At 44.1% G+C, this 21453-nt stretch overlaps 1 protein-coding gene across 20 annotated transcripts in view; it reads left to right on the forward strand.

Annotated features, from left to right (window-relative positions):
- The window catches only part of kmt2ca (lysine (K)-specific methyltransferase 2Ca), a 112704-nt gene that overhangs the window by 16217 nt on the left and 75034 nt on the right, over nucleotides 1-21453 (forward strand). For all 20 annotated transcript variants that reach the window (XR_014116918.1, XM_081696326.1, XM_081696325.1 and 17 more), the window contains exons 3-7: nucleotides 5955-6037; nucleotides 12278-12431; nucleotides 14118-14339; nucleotides 20740-20891; nucleotides 21311-21423. Coding sequence is in view for 19 of the 20 variants with exons in the window: in XM_081696326.1 (XP_081552452.1) it covers nucleotides 5955-6037; nucleotides 12278-12431; nucleotides 14118-14339; nucleotides 20740-20891; nucleotides 21311-21423 (724 nt within the window). In the remaining variant the exon portion in view is untranslated. The remainder of the gene's footprint in view (nucleotides 1-5954; nucleotides 6038-12277; nucleotides 12432-14117; nucleotides 14340-20739; nucleotides 20892-21310; nucleotides 21424-21453) is intronic.

The raw sequence follows: 21453 nt of genomic DNA on the forward strand, positions 1-21453 counted from the left end.
CTGTAGAGTGGTTTATTGAGCTGGTGCTTTGCACTATTTGGTATCAAAAAAAACTCAGATGCTGTTTGATGAAGATTGCGTGAGACCAGAAGATCCTGATGCACTTGAACCAGCCCTGTGGCACAAACAACATGACATGGTCAAAGTCACTTGGATCACGCCCAAGCTCCCATCACCCCTCCATGTTTGTCAGCATTAACTGAATGTTCCTGACCCATGTCACATGAGTTTCTTACATAGCTACCATGTGTTTGGTTTAATGGATAATTACATGAATGAGCAGTTGTAGAGTTAAGTGAGTAAGTGATGTTTTTTATAGAGCACATTTTAAATGATACACGCTGACCTAAGTGCTGTGCAGGTGTTTTTAATAAAGTTCCCAATGAGTGTGGACATTCTGTATGTCACGTGAATCTGTATTTTATCAGATGTAATACATAAAGTATTACAAAAATGATTAAGTTGATATTTCTGTTGCTTTTTACAATTATTAGTGAAAAATCTAGTTCTGTATGATCCTACCTGCAGACTGCTGCCTCCTTCTTTGTTTTTGGTTGATTTCATTGGCTGTCTCTTTGAACGCTGGTGTTACACAGAGACTTCCAAGCCTCTCTGAACGACCTTAAATGTAGCATGTATGGTGGGGAGGGGTGTTGACCTGAATTAAACACATGTCCGCCCCCAACACAATAGCCTGCACTTTCAGCGATGTAGGTCATTGATCATAGCATTGAGCACTGGGCTTGCAGGCAGTGGAGGTAGGACCCGTCTCCTTCCAGAAACCTTATACGGGACATCTGATGCCTCGCAATTTACCCACGATGCATTGTGCAGGGACAGAATGGCCACATAGGGGCCATTAATCCAGTGTTTTTCATCAGTTTCGTGGGATGGCTGGTGATTTTAAAATGAAATCGATATAACTTTTGTTACATATTTGATCCAGCATCTAGGTCTTTGGGTGGTTGCTGCCGTCGACATCATAATGAGTATGCTTAATCTCGGACAGCTTTTTTGAAGTGGGGAAAAAAAGCTCCATTGTTGTATACAGTAGCCATTAACCTGACTGTGGAAATACTTCAAGAGGCTCAGAGTGCTCGTTTGAGAGAAGCCCAGATCTGCAAGATTAGTATTTACTTTGCGCTGTTTGAATGCTCGTCTGTCCTTAGAAGTGTTCTAGCGTTGTGCCAGTATATAATGAAATGATCACTGCTGTGATATGAAGCAAATGAGGAGTTCTGCTGTGGTGGGCTGTGCACCAACCACCGGTGGCATGTGGATGTTTGTATCGGATGAATTCCTGGAGGCTGCGTCAACAGAACAGATAGGCCTGACGATGGAGTAGTTACAGAAAGTTACGACAGGCCTTGCGTCTAAAGACGTGAACGCTGGCGTCTGTCTCCCCTGTGACTTCATACAGACATGTTCTGCCTCTGCCTAGTGAGTCAAGAAGGTCAGAGATGCATCATGTATTTATGTTTTTATTGACGGTTGCAAACAGTGGAGGAAATGACTTGCATAATGAAAAAGTACAACGGCAGGAATTATGTGCACTTTACACAGCCTGAAACCCCCATCACCACTGAACCCAGTCTGAGTTTAGATGCCTGCGAGACAAAAATTTGCTTCCAAATGCAATGGTTTACTTCCAATGAACTGTGAACATCTTTACCCGTAAAACCCATAATTACCTTTTTAAAAATGTCATTATCTCACGTAAGGCTGCCTGGCGTGACGTTTTCGCTGCGGAAGCCACAGTTTCATCGGGGATGAGCTTGCTGACGGTGGCTGCAAGTGAGCGGTAGAGTGGGCAATTTTATGCTGACTGTTTGAGTGTGTCATGGGTGCAGCATGTAGAGGTCTGTGAATGTGCTGAGAAGTGTGAATGAATTTGCCCTTTGATCGCACAGCTTATGGTGTGTGGCGTCAGCTCGGTTTTGTTACTCTGGATGTATTTACATTTACAGCATTTAGGTGACGCTTTCATGCAAAGCGATTTGCAATTATGACCGAGTACAACGTGAGCAATTGAGGCTTAAGGGTCTTATCCCGGGGCCCGCCGGTGGCAACTTTGGTGGCAGTGGTGGGACTTGAACTGACAACCTTCTAATTTACTAGTCGAGTACCTTGACCACAGAGCTGTCTCTGCCTGCATGCATTGGCTGCAGCGCCGGAGGTTCTCAGCTCCGATACGTAAACACGCGGGGAGGACAGAGACCATTTTAATGGAGAATAACATCTGCAGTATGTACAAGCCTGTTGGGAAAGCAAAATGAATCAACTCAGTTTTGCAAGGCTCCTGATCTCAGCAGGACACGTTGAGCAGCTCAGGGGAGGTAGGCTGAGCTTGCAGAGCGTCTCGAACTGCACGGAGAACGCGCTCCAGACGTGGTTTGCTGTGCGCTGGTATCGGTTTTTGGCCTTCACTCTCAGCCGCCCCGCTTCGTTTTCCTCTTCAAACGTGCTTCTGCTGCACTAGCAACCCTGGCGTCTGTTGTAAGAGACTAGATTTTGTAACCATGGCGACGAGCAGCTGAGCACTCGCCGCAGGCCACCGCGCGCCTCCATTGGCTGCTGGAGCTCGCCTGCGACACCAGCACCGACAGAGTTGGTTAATGCGAGGCTGGTGGGGGGAGGGGGGGAGGTCAGCAGTGCTGAAAGGAAGCTCGGAGCAGCTAAGCACGTTATGAAGTCTAGCTGCTTAATTATGGGAATATACGTTCACCCACTTCAGTAATTTATTAGAAACCCTTCACAAGAGTACAGTCAGAGTAACTTGTGCTCACTATTTGTTAGTTCGTGTGGTGAGTTTCTGACCATACCAACACTGTTGGATCGTTCTCTACCCAGCAGAAGCATGAACATATAAACACCACTGCTGTGTGTTTTGTTTTTTTAAAAAGGTCTGTCAATCAAATAAGCTCCAGTTAGCAGTGGACCCGTGATCAACACCTGAACAGTGTTGAGTGCTGTCGACAAAGAGACTACAGTCTGTATAGATTAGTTCAAAGTTCATCTAGATAGGCGTACCTAATGAAGAACCGTGTGAATGCCGGGATAAGCATTACCTGTCTGTTTCTTTTATTCCAAACAATTTGAATTTGAAATTTAAAAGGAAACCCCCATTTCCACCAACTCAGACTCTCAGAATGCCACATAAAGGCTTGTATAGGGAAATTGCAAAAATCAAAACTCCAACCTCATTTTACGTCTTTTTATTTTTATTTATTTATATATATATATATATATATATATATATATATATATATATATATATATATATATATATATATATATATATATATATATATATAAAATTTATTTATTTATTTATTTATTTATTTGACTTCTCAGATCTTGGCGAATGTGACGTGATCAATTAAAATGGTCTGGTGTGGTGTCTGAGAAGAAACCAACATTCTTTGATAGTGAGATCAAATCAGTATGTGCTTTTCTGACATGTAAGAAAATCTTGACTGAATCCCTAATTTGCAGGCTGAGAGTAACAGCTGGGACTTTTTTTTAAATTTTTTTAAATCAGGGTAAAGTCAAATGAACAGTGTTATACACTTTTGAAATCACTCTTGAAGGAGAAAAAAATTTTTTTTTCAAAAGACCTAGTTAGTCATGCACCACACACTGACTGTTCTGGGTTGAAAGCGCATGGAAGGATGGATGGATGAATAAATAGATGGATGGATAGTAGGCTGTCCTGAATACCTTTGGGAGGGGTGGGGTATAGAACATGACTGGAAAGGACTTGGTTCAGCTGTGACTGACGGTTAAAACATGTACTAACTAACATGTGCTAACATGTCAGATTTCAGTTATTCTGCAGTATTGTTGTATACTTTTTTTGCCTGGTCAGGCAGGTGACCGGAAATTCACTGTTCCAAGCCAAATGTCTGCTGTCCTGAACAAATCATTTGTATTTCAGTGTGTTATTCAAATATAAATTAAAAACACAGTCATTATATTATATAAAAGCTAATATATTTTATTCTTAAAATGAGTGCATATTCTCATGATGTACTTTCACTTATTTTACTTTTTGTTGTAAATAAATGGTTTCATAACCAAAAGTTTTTCTTTTAACCCTGTGGTGCTGTTGGGACTGACTTGATCACCTGGGCCCGTGTGCTTCAGTTGTAGGCACGTGCCCAGTGGTCCAGGTGCTGTCAGGTTTTCCCACTGCTATACACATTTCTCAGGCGATTTCTAAAATGTGTAATTCCAATAACAAAAAAAAGAGCCACTTTTATCTTGCCTTGCCTTTGCAGAACATCTTGGGTACACAGGGGTCAAAATTGACCCACGGGGAAAGAAGCTTTTGTCTTGCTTTGTTTCGTATTCACGCTTCACCTCACCCTGATATTGTCAACAGATAACATCATTGGTTTGTTAGTTTTTGACTGCATGCGAGAATGGATAAGACTTTTTTTTTTTTTTTTTTTTTGCATGAGGAGGGGTTTAATGTTCAAGTGCATTGTTGGCTTCCCCCACCCCGGTCCCAACATGAACTGGCCCGGGCAGGTGATGTTTGGTGCTGCTATCCCAACAACGTGCTTTACTTGCTCCAGGCATTCAGGCAATTGTTAACATACCCTGGTACTTTATTAGTTTTTTTTCTAGTTTTGATGTGTTTTCCAAGAATGCGAGGTGCTGTGAAGCAAATAGAAGTACTAAAATTGACACATTTCTTGTAACAAAGAAATCACACATCACTTAGAAATATTATTAACAATTGCTGACACAGTAAAGGATATTTTTAAATAAACAAAAAAGTGAATGAGTCAAAGGAAAAATTGAATGTAAGGTTTTCCCAAACAATGGTGCTCTTTCCCGTTGCACTCGGCCATCGTAAACTGGAGTGTGGCTGTATGAGTGGAGGCGCTTAAATCATCGCCTACAGATCACTCCAACTCACTCACAGCAAACCTCAAAAATAGTCCAGAATCATTAGAGGAAACCTGGTCTCAATTTTTACGTTGCATTCAGAACTAATTACTCTTTCTGCTCTTTTTAAATAGAAGGTGAAAAATGTACATGGACTTTAACATCCACGCATATCACATACGAGGCGGGTGATGTTATTACTTGTTGTCAAGTGTTTTTGAAAGTCTGTCCTGTCTTATCCAATTTGTCTAATGTCGTCGTGTGTGTGTGCATTTCTCTTCCCTCCCTTGTTTTCAGTTCTCTTTTTTCTTTTCTTGGGATGGGAGTGGTGAAGGGTAGAGAGAGTGTCCCGTGTGACATCACCAGTGCCCTGTGTCCTATGAAAGGGGGGGTTGTGCAGCCAAGAAAAAATATGAGTGGAGGGGATGTCAGGCGCCAAAGCTCGGATGGTGTATATAGTTCTACGATTTAACAGTGCAATTAAAAGTGTGTATATATATATATATATATAGTACAAGAATGTGCTGACAAACTGGTTTGTTTTTTTTTTGTTTTTTTTTTTGCATTTGCATTTGCCTTAATAAAAAGCCTGCATTTAAAAATGAGGACGGCCGGACGGACTATTTTGTTCTGGGGGTGGGAGCGTACTTAGTAAAGCAGCACACATTAGAATGTAAAGTGCATGCACAATGAACCCACACTCACCTGCACATGTAAATGACGAAACAAAAGATGTGCCAGAGACATACAGCATGCAGAAACGTTGCACGGTACAGTTAAGCAGTGGGTGTTTAGTGGTTGATGTATAGACCACTAGGCAAAACATGCCCATGTGCGTGAGTGTTTCATTCTCTAAGTGTGGTTGCATTTTAGCAGAAGTCGCTGGTGTGACGTCTGGGTCGAGGTCAGCCCTGGTAGTTAGGGTAGTCTGAGCGAGCGTTAAGAACAGCAAGACCTTGCTGGGTTGGGTGCTAAACCACAAAAGCATAACAGCTCTCTCTCTCTCTCTCTCTCTCTCTCTCTCTCTCTCTCTGTGTGTGTGCGTGTGTTCTTTCTAGGTCTCGGAGCCGAGGCAGAGCCCAGGCTGACGATGAGGACAGCATGGACAGCATGGACGACGCTGCGCTGCCGCCAGAGACTGGTGAGCAGAAGCGGTTCATTTTTAGCACCGCCAAACTGTCAAAAGTGTCACAGGGGCTTGCTGGGGGAATACAGTCCTCCGCTTGCCTCTTTCCGTCAGGGTTTGTGTGTACTGTGACTGCAGACTCAGGAGAGTGGTGAGATCTGAGCGCTCTCTCTCTCCATCTCTGTCTCTCTGCCCCCTCCAACACCGTTTAATGAATTCATCTTTATACAACATTGACATCCTCTTTGCTTAAGGCCTGAATATATATATATATAGCCTCTGACCCCCACCACCGCCCTGCCCGTTTCTAGGTCCAGTCCGAGTTGTCGGTGGGGGGATTTGGGTGGTGGGTGACTAATGTGTTCTGAAAGCTTTTACCATCTCTGCTGCTTCCCGTGTTCCCCCATATGCTGTGTGCGCGAGTGCCAGAGTTGCTTCTGTCCCAGCTGTGACTCGACACCTGACGGTCGCTTAAAACCCTGCTGCTTTTACTTTTTTGCTTTTCTTATTTTTCTGTGACTGGTTTTCTTGGGCAGCACTTTGTTCTAGGGCAGTTCAAGTCCATGTTTCTTGGCTGGCCATAACCGGAAGGGCCCTGGCCACTGTGCCACCCAGGAACAGATTGTCAACCTTCGAGCATCACTGCTCCGCACGGCCACGGGCGGTGCTGGACGCGCCCCTGCTCCCGTTGCTGGGTTGCCTGAAGGACAGGGCTCAATTGCTTGCGCGTGCGTGTGTGTGTGTGTGTGTGTGTGTGTGTGTGTGTGTGTGTGTGTGTGTGTGTGTGTGTGTGTGTGTGTGTGTGTGTGTGTGTGTGTGTGTGTGTGTGTGTGTGTGTGTGTGTGTGTGTGTGAGAGTGAGCACACATGCGCTGAGGGCCTGAGCTTGGTTATTTCCTGATCAACATGCAGCTTTATCATCATCACTCCACATTTATTAATTGGGGGGGGTCATTGGGAGACCTCCAGACCTGACTCCCCAGCCTTAATCTGCCCTGCACCTCTGTACTCTTCCTCCCACCTTACATTACGCAGTAATGACTGTTCTCCGTCATGTGTGTGTGTTTCTTCTCTTCTTTTTTGTACTTACAAAAGCTGCTTGAGGAGATTAATTTCCTGGCTATTAATTACACTCTGGAGCCTGTCCGCTTCGACCCGTGGGATTTTCGAAAGAAGAGCGGTCAAAGGAAAGAGGGTTTTCCTTTCCTAAGTAGGGGGTGGGGGTGGCTGGGATCATTTTAGAGATTGTTGCAGGCCACAGTGATGTTTGCGCTCCACTTGGCCTCAGACCTCTTCCTCTCCCCATTGACCTCAATCGTGCATGCTGTTCTGTATTAGGGAACCTCTCTGCAGTGGCTGCAGGGATGGAGGTTTGTTTCCAGCGCGGCATGGAAATGAAGGTGCCGTGAGCACGCCAGAGGCCTCGCAAACCACTCCCCCCACCCACCCTTTCTCCTTCTTTTCCTCTCGTCCAAAGTCGATACCGCTGAAGGGGAAGGAATGAAGGTCCTCGTAACTCTTTTAATGAGTGGCGACGAATCATGTCTGGTTCACCAACTCAAAGCAGCAAACCCCCTCCCACCTCTGTTTTGAGGCAGGTAGTCAGGCGTAAGGAAAGTGGATGGATTTATGAAAGTGTTCCGAATGCCAGGCATAATGACGTGAAAGTGAACTTGCCCTTTAACCAAAGCAAGAATAAATTTAAAAAGCAGATCAAATCTCCAAGTAGGTTTCGTAAGCCCAGCATGGGGAGGCTCAGAGTAATCTGAATTAAGAAACATTCCAGTCAGTATGGTTGGGCTCTGTTCACATTTGTACCACTGCTTGAAATATGGTACCAGTACCCAACAGTACTTTCTGTACTTTCAGTACTCTCCATAATAACAAAAATGTAATTTCAGTTGTTTAAAAATAAAAGGTCCAAACGACTCAACTACAACTATTGGTGTATAAAATGGTCTAAACAAAATCAAACTTCTGCACCACCTTCCCCGTTTAAAAGCCATCACCACGGCCTAACATGAGCACGCTGTTGTGTGTCTGAGGAAGTATGCGTGATTATCCTTCCCAAAAGGTGCAATGGTAGTTCAATAATGTTTTTAAATGAAAAATTAAAATGGCATGACTCATGAACTGATAACAATAATAGTAATTATATTCATTCAAAAATATATTACACCTTACAAAGTGAAACCTTATACTAGTGAAGTTGTACGGAAGTGTTATTGACATAATGGTGGAACTTCCTTGGTCACTGTCAGCCATTGTGGTGGTGATCACCATCACAGTATGTGCATACTGTTAAACAATACTTTTAGTTTTGTACTAAAACTTCGGACATGCTTCAAAATAAAATCTCATGTTTCTGTGTGTTTACTGTAGCTATAGCTATGCTTGTAAGGAATTTAGACTGAGGCTAGCTAGTAAAAATAATGAATTAACATCAACACAGTAAAAAAAAATTTTCTCCAGCAATGCATCCAATGTATCATTAAATTAATAAAAAATAATTTAATTAAATGTTCGTCGTCCATGGATGGTTCATGTGTGCTACTAACCTTGGCTGCAGTAGTTGTGGGGGAGTTATAACGTACACACGCTACAGCTTATAGGTGCATTATGTTTGACCAGGTGTTTTCTCAGGTTGGAAGTGTTGCCGTGGCCAGTTTTTTGCCTCTCCCGTTACAAGTATTGCAGAAAGCGCTGTGTGCGTCAAATTTTAAAGAATGTAACCACACTTGAGATCAGTCGAGATCCCTTAAGGCTTGCTGCTGGCAGGACTGTGGGTGTGTCTTAAAAGATCACTGGTACATTTAATGACCATTCACTCATTCATAACGTCTCTTAGATGTCCACCCGTTACCCTTCAACTGAAATGTGGCACTGATTGATTTGACGTGAATGCATACTCGGTAGTACCAACTTAATTCGGTCCGTATCCTTACAAGTACAGATGTTGATAAACAACCTTACTGGTGATGCAGTTTATTTGGTACCAAGAAGATTGATTTTAAAACATTTTTTAAAAACATTTTTTATTGAATTTAATTATGTATTTACCTGATGCACACCAGTCCCAAAATGTGGGCATGGCTGCCAAATCTTTTTGTAGCCCAGATAAGTAGGAAGTCCTCAAACTGGAGGTGTTCCAAGCAAGGTATTTGCATGCTGTTCCTGTAATAGTTCCAGAACATTCCACCTGTTAAACTTGTAATATGAATATTTCACACTGCTTGAATAACTTTAAATAAAGTTATTTAATATAATTAAATTTAGTCCAAGTGTAGGTGCGCTGTATGCAATACATGCAGGAAACGTCTGAGTGATGTATAAAAAAACTTGCTGAGTAATAACTTCAGGCCGTCCGTCCCCTGTTCCTTGCAGTAACACAAAGGTGATGTTTCACACTAAACACCGAGCCGCCCTTACTTTTGACAGAGCTGTGCCTTTGCTCTTTTCAGTTCATTTTTCATCCAGATTCCTGCAAATATTGGCTTTGAATGAAGTCAATACCATGGCCATTCATGAATGTTAAATGCGTGGAAATGTTGTTCTGGTAATGGATGCTGGCTTGTGTGTACGGCGCCCGGCCTGTTTTAAAGAGCTGGAGGCTCTGCTCAGTGACGTGAGCGTGTTGGCTGTGGCCGTTGAACTCTCCTGCTGTCGTTGGCATGTCTTGCCTGTGCCTTTCCCTTATCTGTAATGAACACGACTGTGTTGCACATCTATGGCGTTGTGCTGTGTTGGTGACACAGAAGCTCTTTTAATAAAAAAACAAACAAAAAACAGTTTTTCCAACATGTTTTCCAACTCCAAGTTGTATAAACCCAAATGCTTATTGTATTTAAGCACATCAGGTGATGTGTATTTGTGTGATGTGGGAGGGTGTGGCCTAAGCAGATCAACACCCTATATCAAGGTGTGCAGAATTATTAGGCAGCTTTTTTTCATCGGCAAAATGGGCCAAAAAAGAGATTTGACTGACTCTGAAAAGTCAAAAAATTTAAAAAGCCTTTCAGAGGGATGCAGCACTCTTAAAATTGCTAAGTTATTGGGGCGTGTTTACAGAACCCTCAAACATTTTCTTGCACATAAACAGGGTCGCAAGAAACAGGAAAAACAATGCAAATTAACTGCCAAAGATTTGAGAAGACTCAAACATGAAGCGACCAGGAACCCGTTATCCTCCAGTGCTGTCATATTCTAGAATTGCAACCTACCTGGAGTGTTCAGTACTCGGAGACAAGGCCAAGGTACAGCAGGCTGAAAATCCAACCACCACAGAGCAAGACACACAAGGTGAAACGTCAAGGCCAGTTTTTCAAAGGTTTCATGGACTGATGAGTGACTCTTGATGGCCAGATGGATGGACCCGTGGCTGGATCAGTAACGTGGACAGAGCTCCACTTCCACTCAGACACCAGCAAGGTGGAGGGGGGTACTGCTATGGCCTGCTATTATTATTAAAGATGGACCTTTCGGGTTGAAGATGGACTCAAAATGGAGAGATGGACTCCCAAACCTGCCAGTTTTTAGAAGACACTTTCTTCAAGCAGTGGTACAGGTAAAAGTCTGCATCTTTCAAAAAGACCATGATGTTTATGCAGGACAATGCTCCATCGCATACATCGACATGCTCCACTGTGTGGTTGGCCAGTAAAGACTTTAAATGTGAAAGAATAATGACATGCCCCCTTCCTCCCCTGACCTGAACCCACCCGAGAGCTTGTGGGCCTTTTTAAACTGGAGATTTACAGTGAAGGCAAACAGTGCAGCTCTCTGAACAGTGTCTGGGAGGCTGTGGTTGCTGCTGCACAAAAAGTTGATCATCAACAGATTAAGAAACTTAGGACTTAGGACCATTATTGAAAAGAAGGGTGGCTATGATTTCTTTGTAAATTGATTAGTGTTTGTTCTTACTTTAACAAATGATGATAAACAAGTGAGATTTCTCAATTAGTTGCATAATAATTCTTCACACTAATAGTTGCCCAATAATTATGCACACAGATACTCTCCTAAGAAAAGCAAAAACCTCACTTTTACTTTGTTAAATATTCATGTTTGAGTTTATTAACATTTTGGATTGACAGAGCATTGTAGTTCAATAATAAAATTAATCCTCAAAAATACAACTTGCCTAATTGTGCACTCTGTGGCACCATGTTCGTGACTTTTCAAACACCGTGTTTAACAAGTGCTGCGTGATCAGGTTTGCAGCGAGAAGCTTATGCCTCCTCTCCTCTCACAAAATAACACCTTGGTCACTTTTTCCTTGTCCCTTCTGGGGTGGTGTGGGGGTCTTTTTAAAGTTGATTTGTGTAGATGTTTAGATTTAATAGTGAGATTTGACATTTATATATTTGAAAAAACTGAGATTCAGCCCTGTTTTGTTGGTCTGACCAAATGATGTTGGGTCTAATATAAATAAATAAATAAATAAATAAATATTTATTTATTAAATAAACAAGCAGCCAATCAAATTGCAGTGACCCTACTGTGCGTAGGATTCCTCCATAATTGGTAAATTCATCTCTGTTCGCAAGGTGGACCCGGTGTAACCAGATAGACTCGTCCCTCCGCTACACTTTACCATGACTCACCGACACCCATCACAGTCCCTCCTGCTCCGGTTGACTGACAGCTGCCGTGCGCCTCTGCAGTAGTAAATGGAGCACTTTAGAGATGTGAAGGGGACCACCCCCCCAGTCCGAACTCTTACTGCCAATCCTCGTGCAAGGTTTCCCTGGAAACCAGGCTGGCATTCCTTGTTCTTCAGGACAGCTTGATTGATAATCGAATGCCAACACACAATAATTCAGCCATCCCATCTATGGCTAGTCTGTAATTTAATTGATTTGGTCATCTCAAAACCCAGTTGCTCGTCGAGGTGTCTACGCCATCATCCTGAAGGTTTTTAAGAGAACTGCCCTTTTCTTCTAAAGAGGCCCTTCACAAGCCAAATAGAAACGGCACTGCTGCCGGGTCCTTGACTGTCTGTCTTTTATACTAGCTGGCGCTGTTGTCATGGCTGTTTTCGTCACCTGAAAACCCCTGTTGTTGCGGCATGTTTTAAACCTGGCCTTGCCTCAGCATCGCTTGCTGCCAGGACCTTAATATGTTCTACCTGAACATGTTAGAAAGCGCCGTGTTTGTGGATTGTCAAAGCCGTTGTCTGGCCAAGCGAGACCTGTTAGGAGAAGCCCTTGGGGAATGGTGCGCTTAAGTGTGGTTTCTCTCCTGTGCTGCTGAACAGAAGCGGGGGAGCTGGAGGCAGATGAGGAGGACTTCCCCCAGCCGCTGGGTCTCAGCCCCAGGGACGAGCACATACTCTCCCCGCTGTTTCAGCGCTCGGTGTCGGAGGACTCGGCTGGCTCGTCCGCCTCAGCCACTGGGAACACAAAAACCAGGTTGGAGACACACACACACGCGCACACACACACACACGTACGTATGTCTAGGAGGGGCACATATGGCAAAGCGGGGGAGGAGCACACATATATATATATATATATATATATAAAAAGTGTGTGTGTGTGTGTGTATGAGAGTACCTAAGCCCCTAAGTGTATTCATTGTAGAGCAGGGAAAGCATTTGTAACTGTGAGGGGGAGTGGGCACAGGTCAGTGGTGATAACTGGGCAGGGCAGCTGGGGCAGATCCGGGTGGTAACTGGGCAGGAGCTGGCAGGAAAGAGGAGGCAGGCACAGGCCTGAGAGCTAGTGGCATTAGCCTGGCAGACCGTAGCCTGGCCTCCTGCTGATGTAATTAGCACAGGGCTGGGAGGAGAACAAAAAACACATTCATTCTTCCTGCTCATAATTAGTACTGATTGTCCTGCTCCCAGCAACATGTGGGAGGGTGAGGGGCGGGGACAGAGGGGGCTCCTCCCCCGTTTGACCATATGTGCCCCTCCTAGACTGTGGGTGCACGTGCCGAGCTGCACATTTAAACACAATGCCAGAACTTCCGTTTTTAAAGGGGTCATTAATGTTAAAAGAAATGCACAAATTTCTTATACCTTCCATTGAAGATGGAACTTTAAATGTTTTTGTTCTTTCCAGAGATTATATTATTGTGTATTTCTGATGTTACACCCTCATATATTTATTTACTTTGAATAAATAGTTTTGTGTGTGTGTGCATGTCTGTCCACGATGGCTATTGCTAATGTATGTTTGAGAATGAGGTGGATTTCACCATTGATCTGGTAATCACACTTCCATTAGTCAGGAAGGCAGAGATAAAGATGTCATCACGTGGCGCAGACCTGTGGAGCCCCAGCAGTGACGACGGTCAGGCAACAGCCCCGTAGAGTCACATGGTGCACTGCAGTATCACTGTTATGTTGTAATGTAGGGCTCAGTGACTGGATGCGTTAACTGAAATAGGTCACATTGTATTTGGAAATGATGTTAGACAGTCTATGCAGTTTTTTTTTTTTTTTGAATGTTTGTTTGTTTGTTTGCTTGTTTGTTTTTAAACTTCTGGCCAGTATCAGGATCGTGTCTTCGTGATTTCTGAGGCCTGTCTGTTCTCTGTAAGAGGGATGTTACCAGCCCTACGTTGAACTGTCATGAAGCATTGTAGACCCCCCCCGATATACTGGGATGCCTTACACCTGTACCTCACTGAGTGACACATACCATTTTGAGATTAATGAGATCTCTTTGGCGTGCGAGTACATTGCACTGGCGATGTCTTGCTTGTCGGAGCAGGTTATTGTCATCTCTGGACTCCCATCCACAGAAGCTCCTCTGGCAGACCTGGTCCAGTGTATCCTCATGGCCCTTATGGAGTCAGAGTGGGAAGAAGCTCGAACACACGCATGAACACACATGCACACTGCTCTCTAGACCGTTCAAGCAGCTAGCAGGATAGATGCTACTGTTTTGTGTGCGCAGCCCTGTCTGCAGTAAGCACCTGTGCGCGTGTGTATATTAGATTAATGTATTAGACTCCTGTGGGTGAAATTCTTTTTTAGAATGTCAACTTTTGAAAAGATGCTTGATTTCTTTCTCCCTTCTGCTCATTGTTTTTCAAACGCCACCTTCCCTCTAACCCTTAATTCATTTACACTGCTCCCTCTCTCTCAGAGAAAAACTCTGTGCCTTCTGTTATTGTGGAGAGAAGAGTCTCCTGGGTCAGGGAGAGCTGAAGCTTTTCGGCCCGACGCCCGGCTACGTTCCCCTGCACATCCGCAACCGCCGTGGGAGCTCAGAGAAAGATGACGATTACCATGACGACGACGACGACAATGACTTCGAAGACAACGACCACACCCGGAGCCCAGGACAGCGCGGGAGGGGTCTGAAAAAGTGAGTCGTCATGGTGATTTGACTCCTTTTTGGATGGAGTCCAATTTTGACTGTGGCTTGGTTTGGCGTGGCCTGGGGACTGGTGTAATGTGATTTGGTTGCGTAGGTATGGTGGTCTGGGATTGGTTGAAGTCTTGGGATTTGAGTAAAATTGAGCTCATCCCATAGAGTTTGGATTTGTATTCATGACTGCGTGTTCCTCGTTTAACGTCATACGCTCACACAGAGCAGAGAGGACAAACTTCAGGCAACCCAGTGCTTCTTAGAGGACTATTGAGAAGTTTAAAAAGCGAGTGAGAGGTTTTAAAATGCTGAATTGCTGCATCATTAACTGGACTACCGTTATTCTGTGTGTGTGTGTGTGTGTGTGTGTACCCGACCATCTGACTACGCATGTTTGTGCATGCGTGTGTGTGCACACATGCAGGAGCGTGTGTGTGAGAGAGCATACAATGGCTGAGAATAAGGAAGTGTCTCCTGATTGTGTAAGTAATGGAGGTTTCGATATATTTGTGGAGTGTCTGACTGACCACAGTGTTGTGCTGAGAAAATGAGGCCAGACAGGGAGGGAGAGTTGGGGGTCAGAGAGTTGGAGGGAAGGCTCAGGAGCCCTGGCTGTGGAGGAAGTGGCCCGTGCTGAGCTGGGCTGCTGCAGAAACTTGCGTTTAAAACGCGATGACCCCCGTGACCCCTGTGGTTCAGAAACAATGTGCCGTGCTGCGCTGGGAACCATCCAATTAGGAGCTTGCCCATGTAATTACTTTCCATGAGCAAGCGCGGGCATTGTGGCCAGCCTCTGTATGTCGTCTAGATCCCTCACTGAGCAGGGCTTTCAGTGCCAGAATGGGAGCAGGGGGTTTGCCTGGGCCTAATCCTGCACTATTTCTTACTGTGTTGTATGCTTTTGGCTGCTGTTATTTGCCTTATTGGTTATTTAGAAAGGCACCATATAAGGGAGAACTTCACATACACACTCATGCAGACAGACATCAGTAATGTCACACTGAATATATTTTGCAAGATCACACTTAACATGTGATACTTTGAAATCTGGTGAATTTGACCGTCAGATTCAAAAACTTTTAGCTTGAGAAATCTAACGTGATCACTTTCGTAGAATATTCTATAGGAAAAAAAAAACCCAATACCCACAAGTTTCTCAGTCAAGTGGAATTGCCAGGAATTGTGTTTTATTGAGAGAGAGAGAGAGAGACTGACCCAAATAAGTTAGTGAATGCTAATGAACCTGGCACTACAATTCAATTTGGGTCAATTAATTTGCTGCCAAAATGGCCTGATGATTAGTCACTTGATGCAGGGGAGGAGGGCAGGAGGAAGAACCCACGAGGGAAGGATTTTGCTGGCAGGCCTCATCCACTTTCCGTGGCCTCTCTGTGCACCTCCATTCACTCCTGCTCCACGTGACCTGCTGTTGACAAAAGTTCCTGTTGAAAGACACCCCTGGGCTCATTGGATGGGAGCCTAATTTGCTCTGGTCTTTGGAACCAATCAGGTGCCGACATCAGGGGACTTATGACGTAATGTTCGACCCGGGCTGTTTCTGGCTGGCTGCCAAGTGGCGGAGCATTGTTGTGTTGGAGACGCCTGATTGGTCTGCGGGAGCTGGCGCGTTGCCAGTTGTAGACAGGAGTGAGGAATGAAAATGATAACAAATAAAAGGGAGGAGAGGCAGGCAGCATGCAGTTAAGGTGGAGAGTTAAGGGAGAATGTTGAAACTCGTCAGTAAAGCGACCCAGATAAGGGTCGTGTTCAGAAGTTGTAAAACCACCAATTCTGCAATCTAGAAATTACAAACCAACTAACGCTACAACAAAGGAAAACATCCTGCCTACTGACTAAGGCGAGTTTTGAGAGAGAGAGAGAGCGAGGGAGGGAGAGAGGGAAGCTGCTAATTAAAGCTCTGCTAAGGTGATAAAAATTGAAGCTAACTTTGATAGGCCGTGAGTCATCACAGTTTTAATGAATCAGTGCTGTCGTGTAATGAGGAGCGGCAGCCCCTGAGGCTGGGGTCTGATGTCCATTAGGAATAGCCTCATGGATTAGCCGCGCTGGAAAACCTTAAACCAGGTGAAGCCCTGAAACGGTCCTTGAGCTGACCGCCTCTTTGATGGAGGATAAAATGAAGGAAAGCGTTGTCCTTCTGTGGCTTATTTTAGCCTGTTTGGATGGCTGTTCTTTCCAAGGATCTTCTTTTTTGTGTGTTTTCTCTCTTCGTCCCCAGTTATGTTGATGACTTTATTAGCCTGTCATTAATATTAATATTTCAGAAACATTAAATTGGATGGAATGGGTAATGGCTGTACAAACAGTCCCTGTTAAAAGTATAAGGCGTGACAAATATATTTACAACTATTTAGTCACCCGCAAACCAAAAACTGTGTACGCTGATCTGATCAACCTGGAGCAGAAGTTTTCAGTCCAGTTCTCAGAAACACGCAGCCAAATCAGATTCTTGTGTTCAAACTTGTCATACAGCTGAACCATGAAATGTGCTGCTGCATCAGAACAAATGTTTGTCCTGGATTAAGGGGTCCCTGAGGACAGGATTGAAAACTCTCACTCTTCTATGCAGGTGTCATTTAAACGTCTGACAGCTTTGTAGAGGAGTTATAGCTTGATATTGTTGAACTCGACTAGTAATCAGGAGGGTGCCACTTCACACCCCACTATTGCCAAGTTGCCCCTGAGCGGCCCCTGAGCAAGGCCCTTATCCCTCAGTTGCTTGAGTTGTATTGTTAGTTGCTTTGGATAAAAGCTTTATTCCATAAAATGTGAAAATTTAATGTCTTGCAATTGTATGGCTTCATTTTAAATTGAGGTCTAACTTGTAATGTATTAAAATCCTCGATGTCGATCCAAGGATTGACTGGCATTATTGTGACAAAGTGTGTGTGTGTGTGTGTGTGTGTGCTTGTTTCTTTTTTTAATCATATAAATGTATGATTCGCCAGAACGCGCATTTCACCCAACGTTCTGAGTTTCAACCTAGCAGGCTGGCTCAGTTACACTTCCAGCATGTTAATTCTGTATTTCAGACAGAATGTTTCTTGACTGGAATCGTGTGGAATCGCTTTCCCAAAATCTTAGATTGAACTCATCGAGGCCTTAATTATTATATGTTGGACTGATGAGTTGAATCTTAGGGCTAGAATTGCATGAGCTGTCAGGACAGCATGATTTAGGTTGCGACACCCCCAGTAACAGCTGTTAGGCATTTGATTGGGACAATCAGTCACATCCATCAGGCATTTTACATCCATTACTGTTATTCTGCGCTTGTTGAGATGAACTTTTTACCTAAGTGTCGTCTCTTAACCTTTTGTCGGGGTTGATGAATGCTGCTGAGGATGAGAGTTGAAGCAAGGCAGGGAAGTTCCGTATGGCGCTGTGATGTATTATAGACACGCTGTATTCATAACCTCCCAAAGGTTATTTAGACCGTAATTAAATCAGTCCCGTATCCGTGGTGACCACAGAGACAGTGGCAGGATGCTCTGTGCTGCTGATGTATAGCACACAGCTGAGAGGAATTGGAACAGGCTCCCAAGAAAAATGGATGTGAGAGTGTATATTGTGGTTGGCAGCCTCTCCGAAACCCAAAAGTTTGTAATTTGTAATTCTCTGCTTTTAATGGCAAAGAAGAAAGCAAACCACAGAGTGTGTGTGTGTGTGTGTGGGAGTGTGTGTGTGTGTGTGTGTGTGTGTGTGTGTGTGTGTGTGTGGGAGTGTGTATGTGTGTGTGTGTGTGTGTGTGTGTGGGAGTGTGTGTGTGTGTGTGCACACAACATACCTGTGTGTGTCACTGGGGTATTTTTCTTCGTTCGGTATGTGTCTGACCTTGCTTGTCTTTCTTGGTGTTTTTTTGGAGTGTGTGTGTGTTGGAACGCGTATATATACACACACACGTGCACGTGTCCCTCCTCTGCTGATATAAACCCTGATGGGACGGAAGCGGAGCCGTGAGCCGTTTGTTTAGCTGTATGCAGATGTGCGGGACAGAGGATGCTGGGATACAGTAGTCTTTCATGCTGGCCCCTCTGTATCACGGCTCTGGCTGGCTTTCACACCAGCCTCTTTTTAAATGGTAATTCCTGTTTTTTCCGTTTCTATTAGTCTCTGTCTCGTCTCTCTCCCTCTCCCCACCTCCTAACCCCAGACCTCCATATCCGTCATGCCCATCCTCTCCCGAACAGCCAGGCGTTGTGTGATGGCCAACTCCGATAGACCCTCGCCTGGCCGGTCCTGTCACCGGTGCTGCATGTTAACCCTTTCCATGCACAGGCAGCATCACAAAGACCAAACGATGCTCATTACAGATCTGAGATACGTTGGTTCCTTGGTTAGGCTACATACAATTATTTCAGTGAAAGGGTCATGACTTTCCAGTCTCATGGCACAGTACAAAAGATCACAACTGTAGGCCAAAAAAAACCAACAGTAAATGCCAAATACAGGCCCAGTAGACACAATGACTAATGGTGCAAGACTGACCAATACTCGACAGTGAATAAATGCACAGAACGATGTGACGTGCAAGTGTTTAGTAGATGCACTCGGAGCATACGTGAAGACAGCAGTCACTGAGGTAGCAGCCAGTATAACAATGCAAGAGTACAATATATGCTAAATAGAATATGATGTCTGTTAAATATAGTAATCTAGCAGCAGACATTTAAGCAATGTGCAAACGTGTAAGAGAATATTTAGTGTGTGTACACACCCTGAGGGAGTGTCAGGTCAGTCTCTGGGAGTTGAGGAGTCCGATGGCTTCAGAGACCCTTTTGCTTCGTTACCTTTTCCCAATGGCAGGAGGAAGAAGAGTTCTTATGAGAGGTGTGCAGGAACATCCACAGTGCTGGTGGCTTTGTGGCTGCTGTGTAGGGTGTAAATATCTGTGATTTGGGGCAGAAAGACCCCTATCATCTCAGATGTCCTTACTATTCTCTGCAGGGTCCTTAGGTCTGACACAAAGCAATTCCCAAACCAGGCCTGCGATTAGTACTGGATGATGAAATTATATCTAACAGAATCGTTATGATGCGTCAAAGGTTTTTTTTAATCCTTAAGAACAGATGCAACAGCCTATTATTACACATCAGAAATGCACAACAACAGACAGTCAGTTGGTTTTGGCTTGTACCTCAAATTACACGCCCGTCTCCTACCGCTGTGAATTGTTTGAGCTACCCGGGCTGAAGAAAGCTCTGAAAACTAGGAAACACATGAGTGGAACCAATAAGTTGCATGAAAGCAAAAATGAACTTGCGATAGTTTCCTCAGCCTTGGAGGTTGACACGAAAGATATGATGACACCAACCACATATGGAGGTGGTTTGATTATCTGAAAAGCAATGAAGCACAGATTAAGATGGTCTGTAAAATATGTTGTCAGTTGGTGAAAACCAAAAACAAATCTTTTCCTTCACCTGAAGAGATGCCATCCCTGTGAGCACAGTCGTCACACCCACAGCGGGGAACATGTGGTCCATATTTATATATACAGCAATGCTGTAACAAAATGATAAATCGTGCCGCCTTTGGCGACCATTACCCCATATGAAAGGCGATTCAGATAAATGTGCATATAATAAGCACAGTTTCAGTGATGATATAAGAACAGAAGTTACATAATGAGGGTTTTTTGTTTTTTTTTGCACAGATTTCTTTAAAACATTTGAGAGATTTAAAACCAGAACATAAAGTAAGAATTATGCTGTTAAAAAAAGGTTTAAGGCAGATGAAGCATATTTGCAAAGTTAAATGTTTATATGATTCTATTTTGGTAAATAAACTATATTCTAAAGTTGAACAAATGAACTCTCTGGTTTCCTTATGCTTCAGTCAATAGCAGGAAACTCTACAAGCTGTCAGCATCATCAAATAATATATGATTAATATCGATATTGATCAATATAGGGGAAAAAATACTGATCATATTTTTGTTGTATTGCCCAGCCCTAGGTAGGAGGGTTTGTCTTAGTCCCTCTGTAGAAGGGGCGGTGTGGGGGTTGTTTGAGGAGGTGGGGTGTGGTCTTTAGTTCCTCTGTAGGACATGGTGAGGAGTTGGGGTGTGTGCAGTGCTGCTCGGTTGTGGGTCAGCAATGGTGTTGAGACCCTCAGAGGGTTCTCCAGATCAGAACTGGCTGTATCAGAATTTTCCCAGCCTTCGATTCAGCTCAACAACTGGCTGATGGACTGTTTATTGATTCATAAAATTCACTTACATTGGCAAACAACAATTTACAGACGACCAATTAGTCTTTTTCCACAGAAGAAGTGCAAGTGTGCAAGTTTTAGCAGCAACAATGGCCAGAGTTGCGCTTTGCCAGTTCTGCGTTTCTTTGCGTGTGCCTGGGTAAACGCCTCGTTGTCTCCACAGGATCAGCTCTCCAGACAGCGGCCTCCACTCCACCTCGGCACCTGGAAGCACGGACCCCTTCAGCGAAGAGCCCACTCACAAGCTCTGGGACGAGCTCGGTCAGATCGGCCTTCCCGACGACATCAACGTCCAATCTTTATTCGACCCCACTGGTAAGGGCTGTTGTCAGCTAACGGGTGAGGTTGCCAAAGATGGTTTAAAATAACGGAAGCTATTGCAAAAAATCTTGTGACCTAGATGTCATAGTTTCCTACATATGCCCCTGGGACCGTGGTTCTTTGAATCGCCTGGATTCATGTCATTTTGTGGGATCAATGTGCGTTAGTGATTTTTAAAGTGCTCTTATCAGAGAGTCGGTTAATTCATTTGATTAGATTATATTAAAATGTTCCCTTTTCCATGCATATTTTTGTTTTCTAAATTAAAACCACGCATTCTTGTCTGAAAATTCTCAAAAATTCATTATAAGAAGAATAGCATTTTTTTATTTAATTGTAGCCTCACACTTCCAGTGAAAATAAGGAAACACAGTAAACATTTCGACGCTGTGTGTGTGTTTTTCGTCCCCCAGGGCAGTGCTGTGCACACTTGCAGTGTGCAGCCTGGTCAGAAGGCGTGTGGCGTGGGGAAGGCGGGCAGGCCCAGCTCTACGTGGACAAAGCCATCGACTCAGGGAGCACAGAGGTCAGAAGCTCTTCACTAACCCGTCTGAAG

This window comes from Electrophorus electricus, chromosome 14 (assembly GCF_041902795.1).
Source record: "Electrophorus electricus isolate QZ-2024a chromosome 14, ASM4190279v1, whole genome shotgun sequence".
In the NCBI taxonomy this organism is placed as follows: domain Eukaryota; kingdom Metazoa; phylum Chordata; class Actinopteri; order Gymnotiformes; family Gymnotidae; genus Electrophorus; species Electrophorus electricus.